Raw genomic sequence first — 23,846 nt, 5'->3', positions numbered from 1 at the left:
TAATTTACCCATTCATCTGTTATTCTTTACATGGAACTTTTGTGTGCGTAAAATAATTTGACATCATTTGTAACTGGGATTTTATCAATGTGGGAATACTGAAGATTCAAAGGAATAACCTTTATTACCTATTGTCTGAATAACAAATTGTCATACTTTCACTCTGGTGAATTTTTCTCAAGGTAATTGTATTTTTGAAATCTTGGCTATACAAAAGTTCATTAAAACAATTAGGCTATGGGACACACAATGGTTTGAAAACAACAAATATTTTAATGAAAGAATTAAAATTAGGCCTACAACACTTGTGACATTCAGGCAACGTTTCTCCTTTTCATTAACGTAATATAGTAAAATTACTAAAACAAAAATAAAAATAGGCCTCATAAAGACATAAAACCCCCAATAACTAATAAAATGACAAAAATACACAACAAACGTACTAATCCTTAAACTACACAAATGAAAACGTTTAAAAATTAATTCAAAGTATTAATAAAAAAAAAACATTTGGTCGTCAACGAATCGTATTTAGCGAATCGCGAATAATGACTCGTCTCGTCAACATTCACTCTCGCCACCTATCGGCGTAACCTACAGAAAGAGGCACAGAACGAGTCGGTGAATTAATATTTTTGGCGAGTAGGGCCCTGCCTAGCATGAATCAAAACCCCTACCGTTTCTACATTGTGCATTCTAGGGAAATTTCTTTGCTACACTAACACCCTTCTTCATCTGGAATGACGTCGGCCAAAACGAGGAGGGTCAGCTGATCCACACACTGACGTGACGAAGAAAAGTCAAAGGAAGGAACGGGATTTCCGGAGTCCGCGCAGCCAATGAACGCATTCCACATGCGGACAGCGAGAGCTTTGCATGCGGATCAGGAGAGCGGCGGAGCAGAGACACGCGATTGGTGCTGATGGTGCTAGAGCTGCGAACACCGGCTGCGGTTTAAGGGAATGAGCCGATGATAGATCCGAAATACAATTTTGAGGTTATTTATCACATCATAAGGACACTAAGACTCCCAGCAGGCATCGAAAATTTTCAAGATCAAGAACATCCAGCGAGTTTACGATGTCTGTTGCGTAATTTTTGGTTGAATTAGCCCGGGTTAGTAACTTTTCTTCTAGTTAAACGCCCTTACTAAAAAGTTAAAATAGGCTATCATCTCGTACTTGTTATCTAAAGTCCATCTGGTTGTTTTTGGATCAAGTTTTTCGTGGATCCGAAGGTCTTGGAAGTCAGGACTGAAGGCTTTGAAGAAGCCCGTGTTTGGGGGGTTGCGAGTCCGTTTATTATCAGCGTGTCCGTCCGTCCACGATGGAGAACGCACATACAAAAACCGTGGAGGAAGTTTACAGCTTTTTCTCCGTGAACGAGAGCACTGGGCTCGGCCTGGAGCAAGCGAAGCGGCAGCGGGAGAAATGGGGACCGAACGGTGAGTGAGCGAACGTGGCTCGGCTAATGCTAACAGAGGAGACTGGGATTGGCAGTTTACTAGTAAGCAAATAGGTTTAGGTGATTTCGCAATGTTGACCGAGTGCTAGAGGGTTGTTAGGCCCGGACAAGAGCTGGCGCACATGCGGCGATATTAATTTCAATCAGCCGGCATGTGTCCGAAATGAAGGCGCGTGACGTCACCGCTGCTCGCCGCCAGCGAGTATAGTCATGTTTTACACATTTGGCCAGTAACCAGTGTTGTATATACAAACATAGTTGTGTATATATAATTATTAAGACATATATATATTTGAGTTAAAATACCAATATTGTCTTTGGCCGTAAAGCCTAAATGATGCATTTTTTTTAAATGTATTACAGTACATGAACTTTCAGGATCTAATGTTATCTTTTTTGTCTCTTTTCTCTCACCATGCTGTGAATCTTTGGCTGAACCACAGAATTGCCTGCGGAAGAGGGTAATCCTTTGTCATGTATTCTGTTAACGCCTCTTTTTATGCATTTCACGCCTTGATCTTTATTATCATGTTTTCACAATCATGCTTATTTCTTTTCAGGAAAATCACTGTGGGAGTTGGTGGTGGAACAATTTGAGGATCTTTTAGTAAGGATTCTTCTACTGGCAGCTTGCATATCTTTTGTAAGTACCTCAAATCAATATTAAGTTGAATACAGTACTCGTTTAGCTTTCTTTATTATAATTTCCCCCAGTGTTTTTCCGGATTGGATAAAATAAGGTTAGATTAGATCAGATTCAACTTTATCATTCTGCAGAGTACAATGAAGTTAGCATCTAACTAGAAGAGCAATTAGGCAAAACTTGCAATTAATATTAAAGGGATAGTTCATCCAAAAATGTAAATTTTGTCATCAGTTAGTACCAAACCTGTAAGACTTATGAAACACAAATTAAGATATTTTAATGAAATCTGAGAGATTTCTGTTCCTCCATTTACAGTCCACAACTTTGTCGCTTCAAAAAGTCCAAAAAAGAGATCTGTAAACTAATCCATATGAATTGAGCGGATTAGTTCAAATTATCATCAAAATCTTCATCAAAACCATGCCTCTTCAGAAAATTTGGACTAAAACGCTCAATTCAAATGGATTAGTTTTACGATCTCTTTATGAACTTTTTAAAGCTTCAACGTGGTAGTTGCGTAGCTGTCAATGGAGGGACAGAAAGCTCTGAGATTTCATTAAAAAGATCTTCTTTTGTGTTTGGAAGATGATCCAAAGTCTTATGGGTTTGGAACGACATGGCTTTGGCTGTCTGCCACCCAAGCGACAACATGTAATCTAAACCGGTCTGGAACACCATGCGTTAGTGGACCGGAGCAACAGAATTCCCCTCACCACTTACCCAAAGTTTCCCGCTCCAGTTCCACTCCTGGTTTTCCACTGGGTCCACTTATATATAGCATATATAAAAAGTACAAATGGCAAATCTGCAAGCTAATCGTAACTGTTTTGTATACATTTTAAAAAATGTGTGTAGTGTACATGTACATTTTTGTTGTTTTAATGATGTAATTATGTTGTTTATGGCCTTGTAGAATAACAATTTTGATTTAGATTTTATGATTTCTGTTTGGTCCATTAATCATTAATTTTTAGTGTTAAATGTTAATCTCTGCATGACATGTTAACAACTGAGATGCAGTGTGTAAGTACCATGCTGAAGGTGTCGGAGTGCTTTATAAATGCTCTGCGTGATATTTTGATCATGTTACAATATGCTGTCATCAGGCTACAAGGCGATGATGTACAGTGGTTCACTCAGTGGTTCATTTATGCTGTCTGGAGTCTTTAATAACACGTGTCTGTTTGGATAATGTTTCACCGCTGGAAATGGCAGGCATGGTGCAAGTCCGAGAGGGCTTAGAGAGCTCTCAACTGAGAACATGGTCCAGAGGTTAGGTTACTGCATTGAACCAACTTAGTCATCCACGTCCTCTGTTTGGATTTCTGAGTTTGCTGAATTATCATTGTTTGTTGCATCAACATTGAGGATTATTATTATTAATACAGCATGCTTGTTTACATGACAAATATATAAAAAGAGGGGGGGGGAAAGGACCCTTCTCAAATGCTGAGTTCACTTCTCTTATTGGCTATTCGTTCCACAGCTTCTCATCTGGCGACTAGTGTTGTGACGTTGCCCTACTGGCAACGGGAAAGGTTGTTGCCTCTGAATTGGTCCTGTGTATTGTTTTAAGATCTGGCTTAGGCCCCGTTTACACCTTACTGTATATACAGGTCTATACAAGGTCCAAAAGCTTATGCTTGAATGCCCTCCCTAACCACTCATAGAGATGCATTAACTCGCTCTTACACTCACCTTTGTTATTCCCGCAAGGCAAGGGTGTTATTCAATCAACAGTTTATCCCATCAGGACTGAGCACAGCAACTGGAATTTACAACCACAGCTCTTTCCACAAGAGCCTTTTATAATTGAAGTCAGGATGATTTTGAGTGGCATCTCATTTAATGGACTGAATTCCTAGCAAGATGAAGCCATTGTGCTTTGCACCCTTTAACATTCAGAAGTCGTCATTTTACCAGAAACATTTCATTTGTCTATTCTGTTATAATTTTAATTAAGTTGCTATTAAAGTAGCACATTTGTAGAATGACCTACAGTTGTTCTATAAAGACAAAAACATGTGTATGCCACAATTCAGTATAAATATTTAAAAAAATATTTGATGAAATATTTTCAATAAATTAATTATTCGAGATTTTTTTTTTATTGTTATATAAATAATGTATGCGCTGTAATTCAAAAGTTTGCGACTGGTAAGATTGTTTAAAAAACTTTTGGAAAAATCTTTTATGTTCAACAGGGCTGCATTTGTTTGATCAAAACTGCTTTTTATGAAATTATTACAAAAGTTTGCAACTTAAATGTTTATTAAAATGCAATTTAATCCTGCAGTAGTAGTGCTGCTTAATATTTTTGTGGTTAATGTCAATTTCAGGATTCGTCGATGACTAGAAAGGTCAAAAGAGCAACATTTAAATGGATATCTTTTGTAACGTAAATGCTTTTGCTGTCAGTTTTGATCAATTTAGTTCCGCCTTGCTGAACAAAAACCACATGCCAAACTTTAATGATGGTCTATTTTATATTTATCTGTAATATAAAAAGTGTTAATTATACAAGTTTCTGTATATTTCTTCTTATAAACGTGCTGGTCGTTGAACTAAATTGGGTAAAGGATGTTACCAGACACATATCTGTGATTTAGCCTAATTGATAAGAAACCAGTTTGTGAACTAGCGTAAGTACGCAATGTATCACCAGAATGACAAAAAGCTGTAAAGGAAATCTGTCGTACAAGGTCCGGGATTTAATCGAACAAAATTCAAGCTTGTCCTAGCGTACCCTCTGGGGGTAAAAAAAATACAGGATGTTACAGAAACAAAATATTCGGAATACTGCATAGGGAATAGAAAGCTTCTTGCCTCAATAGAATATGTGGGTTGGTGTTAAAATGCTCGCTTTGGTTTGATGCACTGACTGTACATTGCTTCTGTTGGCTTGTTCGTGATGTTTGCAAAGATGAGCTTTACTATTACATTTTTAGACGGGTGTTATGATGTTCTCGAATAGGCCAGTGAGACCCCTTGTGTGGTCCAGGTAAGCTTAAGCCCATATAGTCTAGATTGATGAAAGCTGGTCTGTCTTAATTGGATCATATTACATTAAGGACTCAGTGCTTCAGCGTTACTGGACTGGACCTTGTCTGGACAGTGTCGGCATGCCTGTAAATTCACATGGCTGGCTCGTTAAGTACTTTTTTCTTGTCGGTTGTGACCCTTAAGAAGCGACATGCATTAAATAGTCATTCTTGTGCAGTTGCTGACGACACTCTGTTTTGACACCTGGCTCACAGCCACAACTCCTGCCAAGATATAAAGACATGCTCTGGTACAGTGTAAAAACATGATGCACTAATATATTGTCTTGGAACACTCTTTGGTGTTATTCAGTCATTTGATAAAGGCTATTTGGTCAACATGAAATCCTAAATGAAGTTTGTTTTTCCTGTTTTTCTTATAGGTACTGGCCTGGTTTGAAGAGGGAGAGGAGACCATTACAGCGTTTGTGGAGCCTTTTGTAATATTGCTAATTCTTATAGCCAACGCCATCGTAGGTGTCTGGCAGGTAAGTTTGGACTCCTTTTGTTTTAAGCTTTGCCTTTATTTTATACTGTATTTCTGAACAACATGAACACCAAGTGGAAATGCAATAGATTTTTGCATATGGGCGTGCTCTGACAGATGTTAATGAACGCCAATCTTTGAGGCCATGCTCTCACAGCGTTGTATGAGAGCAAAACTGCTATTCTGCTGTTCATAAGTTTGGGGTCAGTAAGATTTCTTTTTGTTTAGAAAGAAATTAAAACGTTTATTCAGCGAGGACAAGTTGAGGACACAACATTTATAATGTTCTAAAATTCTGTCAAATAATGCAATTTTTTAGTTATATAATCAAATAATCCTGGAAAAATGTTTCACTGTGTCCAAAAAAAAATTATGATAAATGTTTCTTGAGAACCAACTCAGCATTTATTCAGCTTTGCCATTACATGAATGAATTAGATTTTAAAATGGAAAACTATTTTAACTATTTAAAACAGTATTACTGTTTTTACTGTAGTTTGATCAAATAAATACAGCCTTGGTGACTAGTGTAATTTGTGGATTGTTCATAATGAGCTTTAAATCTTTACATCTACTGTCCTCTAGTACCAGCTGTTTCTGACAGCCATTTTCCGCTGATAGTTTGCTTGTGCCTGGTAACGAATGTAGTCTTTCTCGTAAAGTGTAGTTAGCCTTGTTATGAAAATGAAAACATGTGGCCGTTTTTTTTTTTTTTTGCCGCTGCCCTTTTCTAAAGATAGTCCTGCTGTCCCAGTGGAATCCAGAATAGAGCCAAGACCCTATTTTCTCCGGCACCTCTCAGCGGCCCTGAAACCCATGTCCCAGATTTCTCTCTATCATTTTATTTTGGTCACCATTCATTACCCAGACTGCCTGAGAATCCTCAGCCTTGTCTCCTCCTATCAGTTTTCTACTTCTTCAAATGGTCTTCTTAAAGGGTACAGCTGCAGCACAGTATTGAATGCCTTGGGCTATAGTTTTGCAGATGATATTAGTGTATATAAATGGAAAAATGTCTTTAAAGACCCTATGAAATCACAACTGAGTTTTATTTAGAGCCTTTGGTAGCTCCGAGTTATCTATACTATACAATAATGTATTCTTATAATTTGCAGATACATGATCAGTAGGATTTTTGTTTTTGCAATAAATTAATACTTTTATTAAGCAAGGGTACATTAAATTGATCAGAAGTGACCGTGAACATTTATATTGTTACAAACAATTTCTAATAAAAAAGTTATTTTGATCTTTCTAATCCTCAATAAAATGTAGCACGGTTTCCACAAAAATATTAATCATCACAACTGTTTGACACTATTAAAATAATGTTTCTTGAGCAATTGTTGACAAAGAAATGAAAACTGCGCTCAGCAAGGTTTTCTTCATATAGTTTTGGATCACAGGTGGCCTACAAATGTTCCCATTACAATTCCTTATGGTTCATACCCACTTTTTTGGTGAATTGCATCCCTAGTGGCAGGTGTGATGTAAGAGGCGAGAGGACTAATTATCCTCTGGTTCATACAGCCACTTTTTCAATCAGAGCGGAGAGTAGCAGTTGCTAGCCCAGGGCAAACTTCATTTCAGGGAGCACCGGTCCATGCACCAGCTCTAGAAGATTTACAGGCCCATTAAACATCCACGAGAAATAACTGAGTCTGTTTCTCAGCAACCAATGCATATTGAAGTATGGTGGTACAAAGGTAGTATTATCTAAGTATACAATACTGTTTAAATGTTTGGAGTCAGTCACATGTTTTTTTTTGTGTGTTTTTTTTAAGTAGAGGCTTTGTTTTTGCTTTTGATAAATTGCATGTTCAGATTTTTATACAACAAAATATTCTGTGGGCCATGAAAATAATCATAAATGCTGGCTGTGGCTGGCAACTTCTTTTCAAAAACACTGGCGGGGAAAGAGTTAAATATATTCAATTAAATGTCCCTGGTTTAAGTTATTTTAGGAAATTATTTTACTCCGCAAAGTCAACCCTCCCTGAATCCATTGTAGTTTTTATCTAAAGCAAATTTTAGAAACCTTATACAAGTTTAATTCGCTCTTTTATAGTTTTCTACTTGTTACTCGCAATGAAAATAGCCAAGGAAGTTGGCATTGGGTTAAAACCAACCATCAAGGTATTAGTTTTAGACGGTGTTTCCCTGCCACATAGACTTGTTTTAGCACTTACTATATGAATAAAATGCATTTCATTAAATTATTGCACTAACTTTGTTTTGGCAATTGTTTTAATCTAAATCCAAGTTTTGGTAGAACACAATCCGTTGGAAAGACTCCATGCTTGAAAACGGGTATGTTTTTGGGGCAGTGTGCTCTGCTTCTTCAATGATGTCTGAATCAAAAGACAGAGTTAGATTGGCCTTCCTCCTTTCAGTTCTGCTCAGATTAACTGTGAAATGAATCGCAAGGCCTCAGTCTTGGGCCAGATCGTGTGACTATCTGACTTTCCACCCTCTCTGGTTTATTTCTCATCATAACCGTAATGCACAGGAGTCATTTCTGTTAACTCTTTTAGCTATCTGAAATGTTATCACTAATGTACAGCACTGTGGTTGGAACAAGTATTTTGCAATGCCAAACTGACTTTAGTGAGATATACCGTGAACTAGCAGCAGTTAATAATGTGTTGTGTATTTTATAGCTTATTGCCTTAAATGTCTTAGCGACCATAACCCATCCCCCTTCGTTTGTCTGGGGCCGGACATGAAACTGGTTTTTCGCCCTTAGGCACGCCAGTTTTGTTTGTTTGACATAAGACTTTTTGTTCCCATCATGCAAGAGAAACCACAGGAAGTACGCTACCAAATGCTCTGCCAAGCAGGCTACCACTATTAGGAAGTGTCCCTTGGGATTAATCATGCTGAAAGCAAAAGGTCACTTTAAACGCAACATTTAACATTAGAATAAGAAGGTTAGCGTCAAAGGCAGTTTCCCTTCAGTCGTATCTGATGGTACCTCAGCCATCCAAGACAAAAATTATCATAGTGAGGTCAGCCAATTTAGCCCTGGATTGTCTTACCCGTCTCTATGATGTGCCGTTGAATATTTAGTTCACATATGAAATAGTTTGGGTAATTTGATTTTTTTTTTTTTTTGTAGCTGCGAATAATAATAATAATGTAGTCTTAGTTCTCAGCTCCATTTAACACACATTCACAGTATTTAGATCCTTTCAAGATCAGCATAAACATTTTGGGGATTCTCAATAGCATAATAATGAAAAATCCCTATTTTTCAGACATTTATTGACTAGGTTTTTGTTCAAAAGTTTTAATTTGACGGACCTTTAAATGATGGTCCAATTGAGGAAAACCCCATCAGTGTGATATTATAAACCATTTACACACACTCGCAAACACAGTAGATTTAATTTATTTTTTTACTGAACTTTTCTGTGGACCCCTTGAAGCCCCAGTTCTTACGCTTTTAATGCCTACTAGTACGATGTCCCAGGAATATGAAAATGTCTCATTACTATTCATGTTCTGCTTACAGGAGAGAAACGCTGAAAATGCCATTGAGGCCCTCAAGGAGTACGAGCCTGAGATGGGCAAGGTCTATCGCCAGGACAGGAAGACTGTACAGCGGATCAAAGCCAGGGACATTGTACCCGGGGACATTGTGGAAGTTGCCGGTAAGAATTTTAAGTGACTATTCAAATTCAGCCAGTGTGAACATTGAATTCTTACCAGCGGTAGAAAACTAATCAGGAACAGGTGTAAAGTAGCCAGTGCCATTATCCAGATGGCTGCTATGTGAACAGGTTGGTTTCCCAGTGGTTTAGGCTTACAGTGACAAACTCTCTCTGAACCTTTGTGTGTGATCACATGGTTGCCTCGGCAGAGATCGTGTTTCATGCGTTTCGCAGTATAGACTTACTAAAGAGTACAAATTAGAGCTCTGCTGGTACTTCAAGAAAACAGAAAATTAAATAATTGCTCTGTCAAGTTTGCCACAAATTCTTTACTTTTTTAATGTCATCTTTTTATTGCTTGAGAAATGAGAGCTAATGTAACATTTTTGCATGTTTCCTGTGTTTTGTCTTTGTGAAACTCAAATACAGCATGAGTAAATTTTCTGTACTATTGATGTATTTCCTATTGAAGCAGGAAGTTGAGGTGATGCATATTAGGCTTGTCACTTTTTTTGTATTGATGGAATTTAATAATTTTGAAAGTCTTTAAATAATACATACACACTACCATTCAAAAGTTTTGAGATCAGTATGATTTTTTTGTTTTTAATAGAAGTCTCTTCTCATTAAGGCTGCATTTATTTGATCAAAAATACAGTAGTAATATTATGAAATATTATTACAATTTAACATAACCGTTTTCTATATGTCTGTGACGCAGAGCTGAATTTTCAGCATCATTGTTTCATGATTCTTCAGAAAACTCAAAAAAACATTACTATAAATGTTGAAAACTGTTGTGCGGTGTAATATTTTTTGTGGAAAATGTTGTTGTTTTTGGTCCAGGATTATTTGATGAATAGAAAGTTCAAAAAAGCATTTATTTGAAATGGATTTTTTTTGTAACATAAATGTCTTTACTGTCACTTTAGATCAATTTAATGCATCCTTGCAGAGTAATTTCTTTTTAAAAAAACTTACTGGGGAAAAAAATCTTGGCTATATATTAAGCAAACATAATTTTTTTGGAAAGGATCATTCTCATTCCAGAGGGTATTTTATCAGGTATTTTATTTGTGTAATGCAAGATGAGTCATCAATTTTCATTGAAGAGAATGACTGTAAAAAGCATGTACTTTGGTTAACTTTTAAAGTTTGAATTCCCACGTGAATTTATCTAAATGGGGATTATCAGGAGTGCCCCTTGCTCTATATTGCATCACGTAACGCCACGTCTCTGCTCACTGGAATAGATCACTAGGCGCTTCCTTATTGCTTCAGTTTTTTTAGACATTCAATGGCATGTGTAACCTTTTTATTACCTTGTGTGTCCGTGCTGGGCTTGATGAGATGTGCTCACCAGCTTCAGGTGGAGTTAGATAGATGCTTAGTCATGATGAGATGCAACGGGCAGTGCTGAGGTGAGCCGCATGGTGCAGTAGAGCCTCCATCAGCAGGATGGGGATTGGAGGAGCCGGTGTTTTATAATAATACCCTGTGGTAATGTGACCAGGTTGAGCGTACCTGTTACATAAGTGAGGGGTGCCTAAACAGATAGGTCCTGAAAAATTAAACGTTCCACTTACAATGCCACTGTGTGGGTGGTGGAGTTGCTAAGGATACATTTAAGGGATGATATTATGGGAAGTGAATAAAGAAGATTATTTTGCAGAACCTGGAACAAGAATGACTAGGCTGCTAAAATGAAACCTTTAGCAGCCAAATGTATTTATTTTTTATGTATAATAACAAAACTCCATCAAAAATGTGTAGCGTAGTTTTTACATGAAGGTAATTATTTAATTAAAGTGTACATCACAGTAACAGTTCCTGGTTCATTTCGAACTTGGACATGTGACTCAAGATTAAGTTGCTAACAGAATAATGGCTCTGAACGGTTCACTGAGCAAGTCTGATTCAAACGGCTGAATCTAAGTGAATTCAAAAGCTATTTCGCAAATCTTTTCGACTGACTCATTAAAATGCCACCAGTATTTTAATTTTTTTACTCAGATCCGACACCACGGCTCAGTCTGTTGATAGCTGCATGCAGAAAGCACTGTTGCGTCTCTAACAAGATCGTGTTTGACAACTTTGTGTGCTTCCATATACAGTTTTCCTGTGGTGGCTATATTTTAAACCATTACTTGGAACAAAAAAGCTACAATTCGCAATCAGTTTAGTCACAGTCTGGAGCCTCACTTGCATCCATTTTAGTTTAAACCAGGGACTTAAATCTAAAGAGGGGGGAAAAGTCCTTTCCTGGTTTTACTTGGTGAGGGGGGATGATGCTGATTGGTTTAGATGGTGCTGTAGAGTGACGCAGGACAACCGTGTTTAATTTGTTGCTGCAGTCAGTGATGGAGAAAGAAAGAACTGCATTCCTTTTCCTCTTGTGAAGGACAGAGGGAGGTCATAGAAGGGTCTGATTCTCAAACTCTTATATAGGAGGGATAAAGCTGGGTAAATGGATTTAGGTTAACCCTTCTTGCATGGTGGAAAACAGTGTTGCGGGAAGGCGGTGGTGAAGGAAAACAAAGAGGGAGGTGACTGCAGGGGGAAAGAGTCTCGTGAGTGGAATGTTAAGTGTCCGTCTAGTGGCAGCAGCTGTGCAACCTCGCGGTCGACACCAGAGCTCACAGCTGATCTTGCATGAATCTTCAGCATCCACGTGCATCATCCAGCCTCTGCTGGGAGGTCGACCAACTGCCTTCAGCAGATGGTGCAGTGATGTTGGAAAAGCGATGGTCCCCTGCTCCCCGATGAGGTCTGCTAATCAAACCCGCAGGATTGTGACGCAAGCGCATGACGCAGGGAAATAAAAATTTACACTTTTAAAAGTTACCTTTCAATCAGATTTAAAATGTAATTGAAATGCTTTAGTTTCCGCCGACAGATCAGTTTTGAAAAGTCAAACTAACAGACCTCAATAATGTAATTGTAACTCATACTGTACACTACCGTTCAAATGTTTGAGGTCAATACAATTTTATCTTAATTATTACTTTATTGTATTCAGCAAGAATCCAGAAAAAAAAAAATGTTTGTTTCCACAAACATATTGGAATGATTCCTGAAGGATCATGTGACATTGAAATTGGTGTAATGATGCTGAAAATTCAGCTTTGTCATCACTGGAATAACTTGCATTTTAAAATTTAATGTAAAGTTATAATATTTCGCAGTATGTTTACAGAAAGTATATTTTAAATAAATTCAGGCTTTGTGAGCACGAGACCTGTCAAAACATATTTCTCTCGTACTTAAGGCTGTAAAACTTCCTAATCTTTAGTACATTTTAAAATGTAACTCCTCTCACATTGTTTGTGCTAAAGGCATAAATTACCGGTATAGCTCAAATCCTCCAGTAATCTGAGAACAGTGACCGCTGATGTAACTTCTGGCATAGCATAGTTACCTTTTCAATGGCTGCGTCATCTTGCCAAATTGGTTAAATAGGAATAGATTGCTTGTACATTTATCTTGTGTATTTTTTTTTTCCGCCTACCTCAGCTCTACCTCAGTGAGTCATAAACTCTAGTCCCTGTAGCTCCTTTTTTTTTTTCAGATCACTCTAATAGAAGAATGACCTTGCAGCGCTTTGCTGAAGATGACCGCCTCTCACATCTGTTATTACCTCTCGTCTTTCATACATCTGCCGTCTGATAGCATGTAAAGTGATGCCATCATGAAACATCTGATCTGTTGGTCCATCTCCTGTCATCTGCAGACCAGCGGTGGTAATTGACCGCTCAGCTGTGTGCATCTCCTCTTTCAAAACGCAGAAAAAGCTCTTTTTAAACTGATTGGATTTTGAGAGTCTTTGTCTTAATGAAGTATTCATACAGTCTTCAAACAGAATGTCCAAATATTTTGGCCATGACTACGGCATTTTATTATGACTGTTTATTACTACTGTACAGTGATTTCCTATTTGAAATTGTGTGTATTGCATAACGGTAAATTACCTTATGTATTTTAGGTATGGGAGTGGGGTTTTTTGGTATTTGGTCTATATTTGATTGGGAATTTGGCTGTTTTTTTCCACAGATTTGGCAACCCTCTCTTGAATATACATGTTTTAGTGCACTGGCAGAATTTCTTGTTTTTAACGAGATGGTTCAGTTAGAGCTAAAATTTATGACTTTTTATATATTTTGCACATTGACAGTATCAACCCCTGAATTAATCACATTGAGGTGATGCCTTATCACTTTTTCTGTTTGAGGGTATATTTACGTGACAACGATGTGCTAAAAACTGAAAAGTTTTCCACATACAGATGACAACGTCTTCAAACTACTGTATTATCTATTGTTATAAAAAAAGCTGTATTATGCATGCCATGCCAGTTGTTGGCAATGTAACTACGTGGAAAACTACTAAGTAAAATTACGTGCCTATACACTAAACACATACGCATACTCATAATGGTATTGTTTTTTCAAAAACTTGCACTTTGAAAGTTTTCCGAAGTTTGTTTTTTCAGTCCTCCAAATACTGTTGTCGTGTAAACGAACAGTCAAAACGCATACAGTTTTCCGTTTTTACTTGAAAATGGTGTCGTGTAAGTTGCCCATCTTTTCTTGAGCGAAGACTCCCCTTAAGGGACAAATGTCAGTGAAGTGAGACATTAGCCAAGGACACTAGTTGCAGGAGGATGCAAGTGTAGACAAGTCCCTATTTACCCAAAAGGAATATGGTGAAGCACATTGCTGATGCGAGCCACCTTAAAAAAAGTGAATAGAAAGCATTAGAAACATTAGCTAACTGCCGTTGCCACATGCTAACCGCGGGAGTGTGAATGCTGATCACGTCTGGGAGAAAGTGACAAGCAGCCACTGTAGACGCCGGGCTTTTGTGGTTTTAAATGTATTGTGTGACTTCCTGTTCACAAGTGAATGTCGTCTTCCTCCAAGTAAGACACTTTTTTGCAATCCTCCAGCCTCTAAATTTACTGTGCCTCTCTGTTAATGAACCAAGATCGTTTCCTTTGCTATGGTAATGGCTCGGACTCATGGGAATTGTCCTCCAGAAGTATTAAATCGAGGCTGCTCTGCGATCGCTCAGGTGGGGTTTCATTGTACGTAAAACTCTGCAACATGACCTATCAGCAAGCCTGTAGTCTAAATGACCACCCTGTCCCAGTAGAGAGTGAGCGAGAGAGTGAAAGTAGGAACAGAGACAGGATGTGCAGTTAAGAGTTGACGAGATAAATAATCAGTGAGCCAGATGGCCGCTTTCTTTCTCTTCTCTCATGTTTGAAGGGGAGGTGTTCTGCTCTTTGTCCTCTCTTACTGTCCTTAGCAGGCATCGGTTCAGTCCCATCAGCAGCAGTGGGAACAGGCTCTTGGAGGACAAGTTGTCTGCATGACAGAGAGCATATCCGGCCTTGTGTGTTTACGTGCTCGGGTCGTCGCTGCACTTGCGGCCTCTCGCTGTCAGTTCCCTCAGGAAGCGCTCCCCGGAGAGCCCCAGCCAATCACTGCTTGGAAGGGAGTGTTCTTTGCACAAACCAACCAAAGGCAATCCGGGACAACGCAAGGAACTGTTAATGCTTCTCTTTGAAAAAGGGATTAGACCTCCCTAAAGTTTGCTTACTAGCATATTTGTTAGCGGTCAAGATGTCCCTTATGTTTTCCCAAGAAAATTAGCTAATGTGAACCAGTGGTGCATTTCTTTTTTTGTGGTACATGCTATAAACACTATTGAGGTTTTGTTTAGCTATTTTATTTTGTTTATTTATATTATTTGCTACCACTTAAGTTGATTACTTAAAGGCCCAGTTTCACAGACAGGGCTTAGATTAAGCTAGGATTAGGCCTTTGTTCATTTTAGGGCATTGACGTAGCTTTTATAAGTAGGGCTAGGTATTCAGTTCGATACTTTTTAGGCACCGACCGAATTCCTCTACCATCGAGTATCAAAAATTGTCTTATCGTTCGGTGCCTAGGGGTAAACCTCAGTGAGCCAATAAGCATGCAGCATGATTGGGTGTGGCGAGGGATCAAGGATAAACATTAGTTTACACCGGTTACGCCCAGTGACGTGACTCGTACGTAAGGCTGTAGTGTGTAAGCGTCCCAACCCCCATAGATGTGAAAAAGATCAAACGTTGTGGCTACATTTCACCAGCAGCTCGCAATGTTTAATACAAGATAGTTGCTGCCAAGACCGGCAACACAACAAATCTGATGAAGCACTTGACAGTGCACAGAATAAACTTAAGAGCAGAAACTTGCTTCGTCTTCGACTGCAAGAAGAACTAAGAGCATCACAAATTAAACGAAACACAGGCTACTTGCCTCACAGACATGAGAAATAGGCATATAGAAAGCTTGAAATGTCTACTTTTAAACTAACCAATTTAAATAAAAAACAAATACTCTTATGTAATTGTGATTATTCACTATACTGCTGAGATGACGAGTCAGCAATGTCAACTTCATCTTTGCTGCCAACACTGATTCAGAAAACACTAGTTTATTAATAGCAATTAAAATGTGTCTCTGCTTTTTTTCCTGACACATTCAAAATCATTAGGCTACTTTTGCCAGTGCTTTGCGGAGAGCTTTATGCGTGCGCTTGAGCGCGAGGCATATATTCCACCCCCCGGTGGCCTATATGAGTCATTGAGTCTGTAAAAACAAACCAACATTTGTTATCTTGTTAAAACAGATTTCATAAAATTGGAATCAAAAAAAGAATTGTTCAGGAACCGGTATCGAAATCGAAACAAATTTGCTGAGTCTCAGCCCTATTTATAAGTGTGCCTTAGAAAAAAACATTACCGGTACATCTTGAGACAAAAAGAAGTTGCTTTCAGTTAAAACAACTCAAACATGCATTTTTTTCGGGGACTAAGCCTTGTTTGTGAAACCGGGAGAAAAGTGACTGGCGTTTCACCCATGTGTGGATCTGCAGTCACGATCGCAGTGAGTTACTCTTATGAGCACACACAGACAAACGGACAAAATTGCTTGCCATCAACACTGTGCACGGCGGAGGATAGATCTGGAACTTCGCAGATTTCTCCTGCGATAAAGTTAGATGCGCCTTCCCCAGACGGTACTGAGACATTGCGTAAAAATAACTTGTCGGGTGCTTTGGCACAGACACCACGCACAGATACATTTTGTCCGGATACTGGGGTAAACAAACTAAATGGCGCTGTGGAGAAAGTTGGAGCGGTATGTGATTCGGTGCACTCGTCTCATCTTTTCATGCCGTGTCTTTCAAACGCTGTCACCAAACAACAGAGATACAGACTATTTTAGACTGTTAACCATGCCAAAGTTCTCTGGGACCCAAAGGTTAAACCTAAAGTTGTATTTGGGGGACACCTAAATATAAGAAGCGCTGTATCGAAATCTGAACAACTTGAACAGTTGCTAACACATTCCAACCTTGACTTTTTGTGTCTTTCTGAGACTTGGCTAAAACCCTCCTTTTCAAATAGTGCTGTTTATGTTCCAGGCTATAACATCTACAGGCGTGACTGTGGTCATGGCAAAGGGGGCGGAGTAATGATCTATGTCAAGGACAGTTTTCAATGTGTACATATGGAATTAGTGGGAGATGTTTTGGAATGTGTGGGGATAAAAATTAGGCTGTCTCCGGAAATGTCATTCGCTGTTCTTGCTTTGTATAGGCCCCCGACATCAAATAATGTATTTTTTGATCACCTAACTGACATTCTTAAAAAATGTGATGCGAAAGAAATACTTCACATGGGGGATTTTAATATAAATTGGATTGATAAAAATGTTAGACAAAAACTAAAGGAGATTACTCAAATTCAATTTTACACAAATGATTGAAAAAGCAACTCTGATTACTAAAACATCTCAAACGCTTATTGATCTAGTTTTTACTAACAAAGCTGACCATATCGGTAAAGTTTATAATTTAATAACAGGTCTTTCTGATCATAATTTAACACTAATTGCAAGGAAACTGTCAAAAGCGCTCTACCGAAATTTAAATAAGATTGATATTAATGAATCTGTACTTTATATCCCCAGGAAAGATATTGAGAGGTTTGATAATGAAATAAGAAAGGTAAATTGGTTTGAAATGGTAAATGATAAAGACAGTAATATAGCTTCTAGTGAGTTGATAAAGATGTTTCAACAGCTTGTTTTTAAACATTCTAAAGGAAAAAAGGTAAAGCCTAAAGGCAAAATCCCTCTACCTTGGTTAAATGATAATCTATGGAAATTGATGAGAACTCGAGATTCAGCATTAAAGTCTCATAAAACGGGACTCACAACTGATCGCCTGATCTATAAGGGACTTCGAAATAAAGTCACTCAACAGCTAAGACAACCAAAAGCAATGTTTTTTCTGAATATAATTAAACAAGCAAAGGGCAATTCTAAACCACTTTGGCAAACTATGGACAAATTAACTGGAAAGATACAAACTAAGAGTGGAATAATAGAGCTGAAAATAGATGACGAAAACCACAAGGATGGTCTAACAGTTTCAAACTATTTTAATAATTATTTTATTGATTCAGTGAATGAAATTATCCAATACGCCTCTGGATTGCCTCATCCCTGTTCATCACCTCAGCCTTCCATTTATGATCATGAGGTTCTGTGTTTTAAACGCATTGATTATTCTAAAACAGATAAAATACAATCCTTATCTAACTCAAAAGCTAAGGATTTCTGGGGACTTGATAGCTCTCTCATTAAAAAACATAGGGAGATTTTAACACCAGCTATTACATATATTGTGAATAAATCTATTGATGAGAGTATCTTCCCCAGTGCCTTTAAAACAGCAGTTATAACCCCAATTTATAAATCTGGAAGCAAAAATTAAATGAGCAACTACAGGCCTATTAGTATATTGCCTGTAGCATCTAAAATTCTTGAGAAAGCCATTATAGAGCAGCTAACCGATCACTTAGATTGTAATAATTTGTTGCACTCCATGCAGTTCGGTTTTAGACGCAATCATTCCACCAACGCAGCCTGTTGCTATCTGATAGAAAACATTAAGGCCAGCTTGGACAGAGGGGGCACGGTGGGTGCCGTGTTTCTGGACTTGCGAAAAGCCTTTGACACGGTAAACATCAGTGTCCTCCTGTCTAAGCTCTCGAAGTATAATCTGTCCATGGAGACTTTGCATTGGATACAATCATACCTCTCAAATCGGATGTAGTATGTGAGGGTAAAAAATGTATTGTCCTCTCTGAAGCCCTGTACAACTGGGGTCCCCCAAGGATCAATTCTGGGACCCTTGTTGTTCAGTATTTACATCAATGATCTTCCGGCTGTGTGCAAGGGCATAGACATCATCATGTACGCAGAGGATGCCGTCATCTACGTACATGGGAGGGATATGGAGCAAGTAGCCACTAAATTGTCCTCAGCCATGGACAAAAAAAGTAATTTGCTTAAATCTTCTTACTTAACTCTAAATATTGAAAAAACTGTTGGAATGTATTTCGCTGAGTCCAATAAAGTTAAAGATATGCCTAACATCTATGTTAATGGACAAAAAATTAACATCGTGACAGATAAAATATCTAGGTGTCCATTTGGACCAAACTGTAAGTTTTAAAAAACATATAAAAAAGATTCTATTAAATATAATTAACTCTATTAAATATAATCTCTCCACTTTTAGACACATTAGGAATAGTTTGACAACTGAAGCACCTTTCGTGTATTTTAATGCCATGATTTCTCCACACATCACCTACTGTTTGTCCTGTTGGTCTCAGGCCAACGAGACCAAACTCAGACCGCTCAGATCGGTCTATAATCAGGCTTTAAAGGTGCTTGACAGAAAAGCCCCTCGCTAACATCACTGCAATATTCTTAGTAAATATAAAATGTTACATTTTGACTCCCTAATTCGATATACAAATTTAAGAACCGTTTTCAAAATTGTTAATAATATTGCTCCACCTTCAATGAAAAAATTCATAAAACTTTATTCTGAACAAACAAACCGAACATCCCGCTCCACTGCTCACAGAAATTGTGCTATCCCGAAAAGATCCTCTGCCTTTGCACAGAAAGCCATCTCTTTTAAAATCATTAAACAATGGAATCAACTTCCAGACAGTCTAAAGTTGTCTGTAGATCTCAATTATTTATCTCGAAACTTAAAGAAATACATCCTCGATAACCAGCTGTGTCAGCATCAGCACACTTAAAGTATACAAATGTAATATTGAAGTAATTGTTTTTTTTTATTATGTTGTTGTACATATTTTAGGCTGTGATGGTTTTTTGGTTAGTTTTTCATTTAAACATCTAGTTTTAAATGATCATTGTTTAACCAATATTGCATGTATCTGTTAGTGCTACTGACAGTTATTTGCAATGTAATGTTTTAATATTGTGTGCACCTGCCTGGGGACTGCAGATGGAAAATAGCATTAGCTAACTCTGGTACAAAACATCTTCTCGTAAGATTAATGTATTTTGTACATTGTCCCTGACAAATAAACGAATTAAATTCAATTAAATTCTCTATCTAGACTTGTATCTAGTGATCAGAATATCATTCTGACTTGGGGGTGGGCTCGCTTAACTCAACTATATCTTAACCACCCGCAACTACATAGCAATGTGCTATAAACATAGCTAGCTACCATTTTGGCTGCTTTTAAGTATTCCATAGTACTCTGGCTCTCTTTCTGTTCTTTTGGCTCTCTAGCACAAACTGTGGAATAAAAACAGCAATGAGGAGTGTTTGACCGTTTGTTTCCAACCACCCATTCGCAGCCAATATGACACAACCACTTTCTCTGTCAGCTTTTTAACTTCCCTGTTTTGATCTGGTGAAAGTGACCTTGATTTTTGTGTTTTGGATTAAATCATCAGGGTATCGATAATAACTCAAGCTTTATAGCATAGCGGGCCTTTGAAGGTGTTTTTTGTGCATTTTAATTAAAATGCCTGCGGCTTGTGCAATTTTTAACTTTTTAACTCTGTCATTAACAAGTGTTATTAGAATAATATTAGGTGGTCCAAAAATGATTTTTCTATGATCTATTCTTATAAGACTTTCTCTCCTTGTCTACTTAAAGTAGGTTACCCTGTTATATGACCTTTTTCAAACTTGAGCTATATATCGGGATTATGTACCACATTCCTTAGTTTAGTTTAGGGTTATTTCAAAGGTGTATTATTGTAAATTGGATCATATAACTTTTTTTTTTTTACAATATATATATATATATATATATATATATATATATATATATATATATATATATATATATATATCCAGAGAACCGCTAGAGCTTCCTTAAGTGCACTTCTCTAAGTGTGTGCTTGATAAATACTCATAAAGCATGATCAATGGCAATACATGTAATATACAGTATGTGATGTAAACTATACATAGTTTGAAAGATCTTTAAACTTTTATATATTTATATAATATATAATGAAGGAACCGATAGGAATGAAGGAACCTTTCTATGGACTAACAATCTCATCTCAAAACTAAATCTGTTTACGTTGGGTGTTAGCTTGACCGTGCACCATAGTTCATATCAAAATAACTTTTCCATTTTAGGAGCTGTGTTGGTTGTTGGTCTGATACCACCCATTATGTCCCCCACTCCATTAAAAAGTGCATAGAGAGGCCTATCGGTGCTGTTGCATGTTGGTAAAAACTTAGTCCAGAAAAGGAAAAGCATCTAAGACCGTATCCTCAGATTAGTTGAAGTTCTTTCCACCCAGAACATCCTGTGAAAAGATTCTTCGTCAATGCCCACTCTTGCATAAACTTGATTTACACATCAGGCGTATTCAAACAGACTCCATCTCAAATGACCAATAAACGTCAAAGGTTTTAGCATGCTCAAGTATCCAACGCCTTATTCATTAAGAGATTTGTTTAGAAAAGATTACGGTATTTACATTTGCTCTTTTCCTAGTAGCAATTACTAAACCCCCCTCTGTTTGTGGAAAGAATGAAGCAGAGTCTATTTTTGTCTACTCCAAAGTCGAACCAAAATGTTTCAAAGCTGCTGATGCTGTTCATTAACCTCTTCAGTGCAGGTTTTATTTGAAGATGTTGAGATGCTTGTCTTAAAAAGGACTGGATGATGAAGCATTGCCATAATTCTTGTGATATTTGGTTTTGTAAAGCTTAAGGACTTAATCAGCAAGTGCACCTTAAAAGGTTTCTGAGAAAACTGTTGAAATTTAAACCCAACCAACCGATGGTAACATGGTTTGTACTGTTTTACTGTTTTAGATGAGTGATGTATTTTTGGCCTTCATTTCATCCCTTGAAAGCACAATCCGTTATTGTCAATTGCCAAGCCATTAACTGTTGAGCTGATACTTGAGATTCAAAAGGTGGGGGTTCATGGTTTTAAATTGGCACTGTGCCTTACAAACATCGTTTGAAAGTGTAATGGCATTTTTGTTGTAATCGGTGGAACAGCTTTTCTTGGTCCGTAGTGCCTGACTTGCTTATAGGGATCCAAGTCCTTTCTCCTGAATGGTTCTTGCTCTTTTATTGCTGCTTGATTATGTTCTTATAAATTTGGAATGGCATGACAGTGTTGTTTTAGTTTGCTTCGAGCACTGGATTTATCTCTATTTAACAGCATGTTTTTGTTTCCTTTCAGTGGGTGATAAAGTTCCTGCTGACATTCGCTTGACTTCAATCAAGTCAACGACCCTGAGGGTGGACCAGTCCATTCTAACAGGTGGGAACAATGTACATTTAAAAAGACAACTTCATACGAGGCCAGTCATACTAGGCTTTGAGTAGGTAAAAGGACTATGGACATTGCAGTGTTTTATCAGCAACAGGATATAATATCCCAGTCTGGAGATTCTGTTTTTAAAGGGTAACTAAACCCCTGGTCAGAGCCTGACTCCACCCACTGGCAATATTTGAAAAATGCTGGAAAAGTGGGCAGAGCCCAACGGACGAACCGAGGGCGGGGCTGAGCGGGTGATTGACAGACCCGCAGTGACTGACAGCTGCTGTCAGACTCGCTAAGATGGAGAGTAACTGGAGTGACGCAAGTAGCTTTACAACAGAGCGGTCATTTAAAGTCGAGGACTTTTCTCCCCCACCTTCCCCTGAAGTGGACGAATTGTCTGTGGACACAAAACCATATCAATTCGAGCCGCGAGCTCAAACTGCCGTGTCGCATCGCATTAACGTAACTCCCGCATCGCGATCGGCATCCGACGATGCTAGCGAAGCAGCCGCGCAAGAGAGAATGGGTCCAGTATCTGAGTGGATTATTATTACTTTTGACCTCCGTTAAGCATATTTTGCCGCTATGTGAAAAAAAATATCCAGCAAAACGCGCCGGCGGTTGTGGAGTCCATGCAGGAAGAGCAGCGTTTGGCACACAAGTGCATGTAAACACTGGCGCCTTATTTCCAAGTCTGGTGGAAAGTTATACAGTCCAGCAGTGCTGTTGCAACTGGCAACACTACACCTACGTACCATCCTAACCACTATACTAAATACAGATAAAGCTAATGCTAAAAATCTACACTATCCTAACTGATGCAATACTATGCTACTAACTAACTATGCTTCTAACAACACTAACAACTATGCTAAATAACTAGCTAGGCTACACGAAATAATCTAAATGACTATATAAATGCTATGCTAACTAGATGCTAAAATACGCTATCCTGATCGTTTTCAATACTCGTAATTCCAATTTCCAACTCCTGACTCGCTACAGTGGTTTTGACGGAACCAGATGCTTTTATACCAGGGGCTGCCAGGGGCGTGGCAGAGTAGCGTCACAGATTACCCCTACGTCAGAGAGTACCCCTACTTCAGGAGATTCCGTTTAACCTGAAGAGGGCAGCACTCGGACGTTTTTACACCATATATTTGAAAATTAAAACACTTCATACTTAAATGTTAAAGAAAGTACTCAGTAAAAAAAGTAAACCGCATTTATGAAGCTCCATTCTTACAGATCATTAACTAAAAAAAGTTGGTTTAGTGTTTAGTTACCCTTTAATAAATAATGACTCCCATATAACAAAATAAATTCAGAATCTACTTCTTCAAAATTTGTATTCTTAGTTTGTATTGAGCCAAGAGGTTAATCTATGATGTTGTGGTCAAACACCTTTATGCTAATTTTATGGCTAGTTCACCGATTTTGAACTTTGTTACACAAGAATAGACGAAATTACTTCATGTGTGCTTGCGTTTTGGCTCACCTGTGTTCACGTGCACATGAATGGAAGTAAATGGAGTCCAAATAGTATTTGTGGTTCTTTGTGTCCTTTTTAAACTTTTTGATCCAAATACAGGAAGAAAATTTGACCTTGGCGTTTGCACCGGGAAGTTCTAAGAACTAGCCACCAGGGTGGTTCCCCGAGATCTAATAGTTCCCTAAGGGCCCTTTTCCTGGTTGCATACTCACCGCCAGTAGGAACTCTGAAGTGATGTAAGCCGTGCTTGTTGTTGCGACTTTTATTTTGACAGAGTGGCTGACTTTTATTTAGATGGCACTGAGAACGCCAGAGCCTGAGCACACAGCGCTCCTATTCCCCATTAGTTTATGATCTGTTTAA

At 38.1% G+C, this 23,846-nt stretch overlaps 1 protein-coding gene across 3 annotated transcripts in view; it reads left to right on the top strand.

Moving 5' to 3' along the window:
• Positions 1–742: 742 nt before the first annotated feature.
• atp2a2b (ATPase sarcoplasmic/endoplasmic reticulum Ca2+ transporting 2b) overlaps positions 743–23,846 on the top strand; it is a 36,808-nt gene continuing 13,704 nt past the window's right edge. Inside the window, exons 1-7 of one of the 3 annotated variants that reach the window (XM_079585192.1) lie at positions 980–1,116; positions 1,220–1,444; positions 1,908–1,925; positions 2,025–2,107; positions 5,535–5,639; positions 9,153–9,291; positions 21,908–21,988. In XM_079585192.1, the coding sequence (XP_079441318.1) occupies positions 1,327–1,444; positions 1,908–1,925; positions 2,025–2,107; positions 5,535–5,639; positions 9,153–9,291; positions 21,908–21,988 (544 nt within the window). In that variant the 5' untranslated portion in view covers positions 980–1,116; positions 1,220–1,326. Of the gene's footprint in view, positions 1,117–1,190; positions 1,459–1,907; positions 1,926–2,024; positions 2,108–5,534; positions 5,640–9,152; positions 9,292–21,907; positions 21,989–23,846 lie in introns of those variants that run through there. The other 2 variants (XM_079585193.1, XM_079585191.1) reach the window with 2 other exon arrangements.

Source organism: Phoxinus phoxinus (genome assembly GCF_949152265.1).
Source record: "Phoxinus phoxinus genome assembly, chromosome: 17".
Classification (NCBI taxonomy): Eukaryota; Metazoa; Chordata; class Actinopteri; order Cypriniformes; family Leuciscidae; genus Phoxinus; species Phoxinus phoxinus.
Note: the sequence above shows the minus strand (reverse complement) of the source record. Positions and strands in the feature narration are given on the sequence as shown.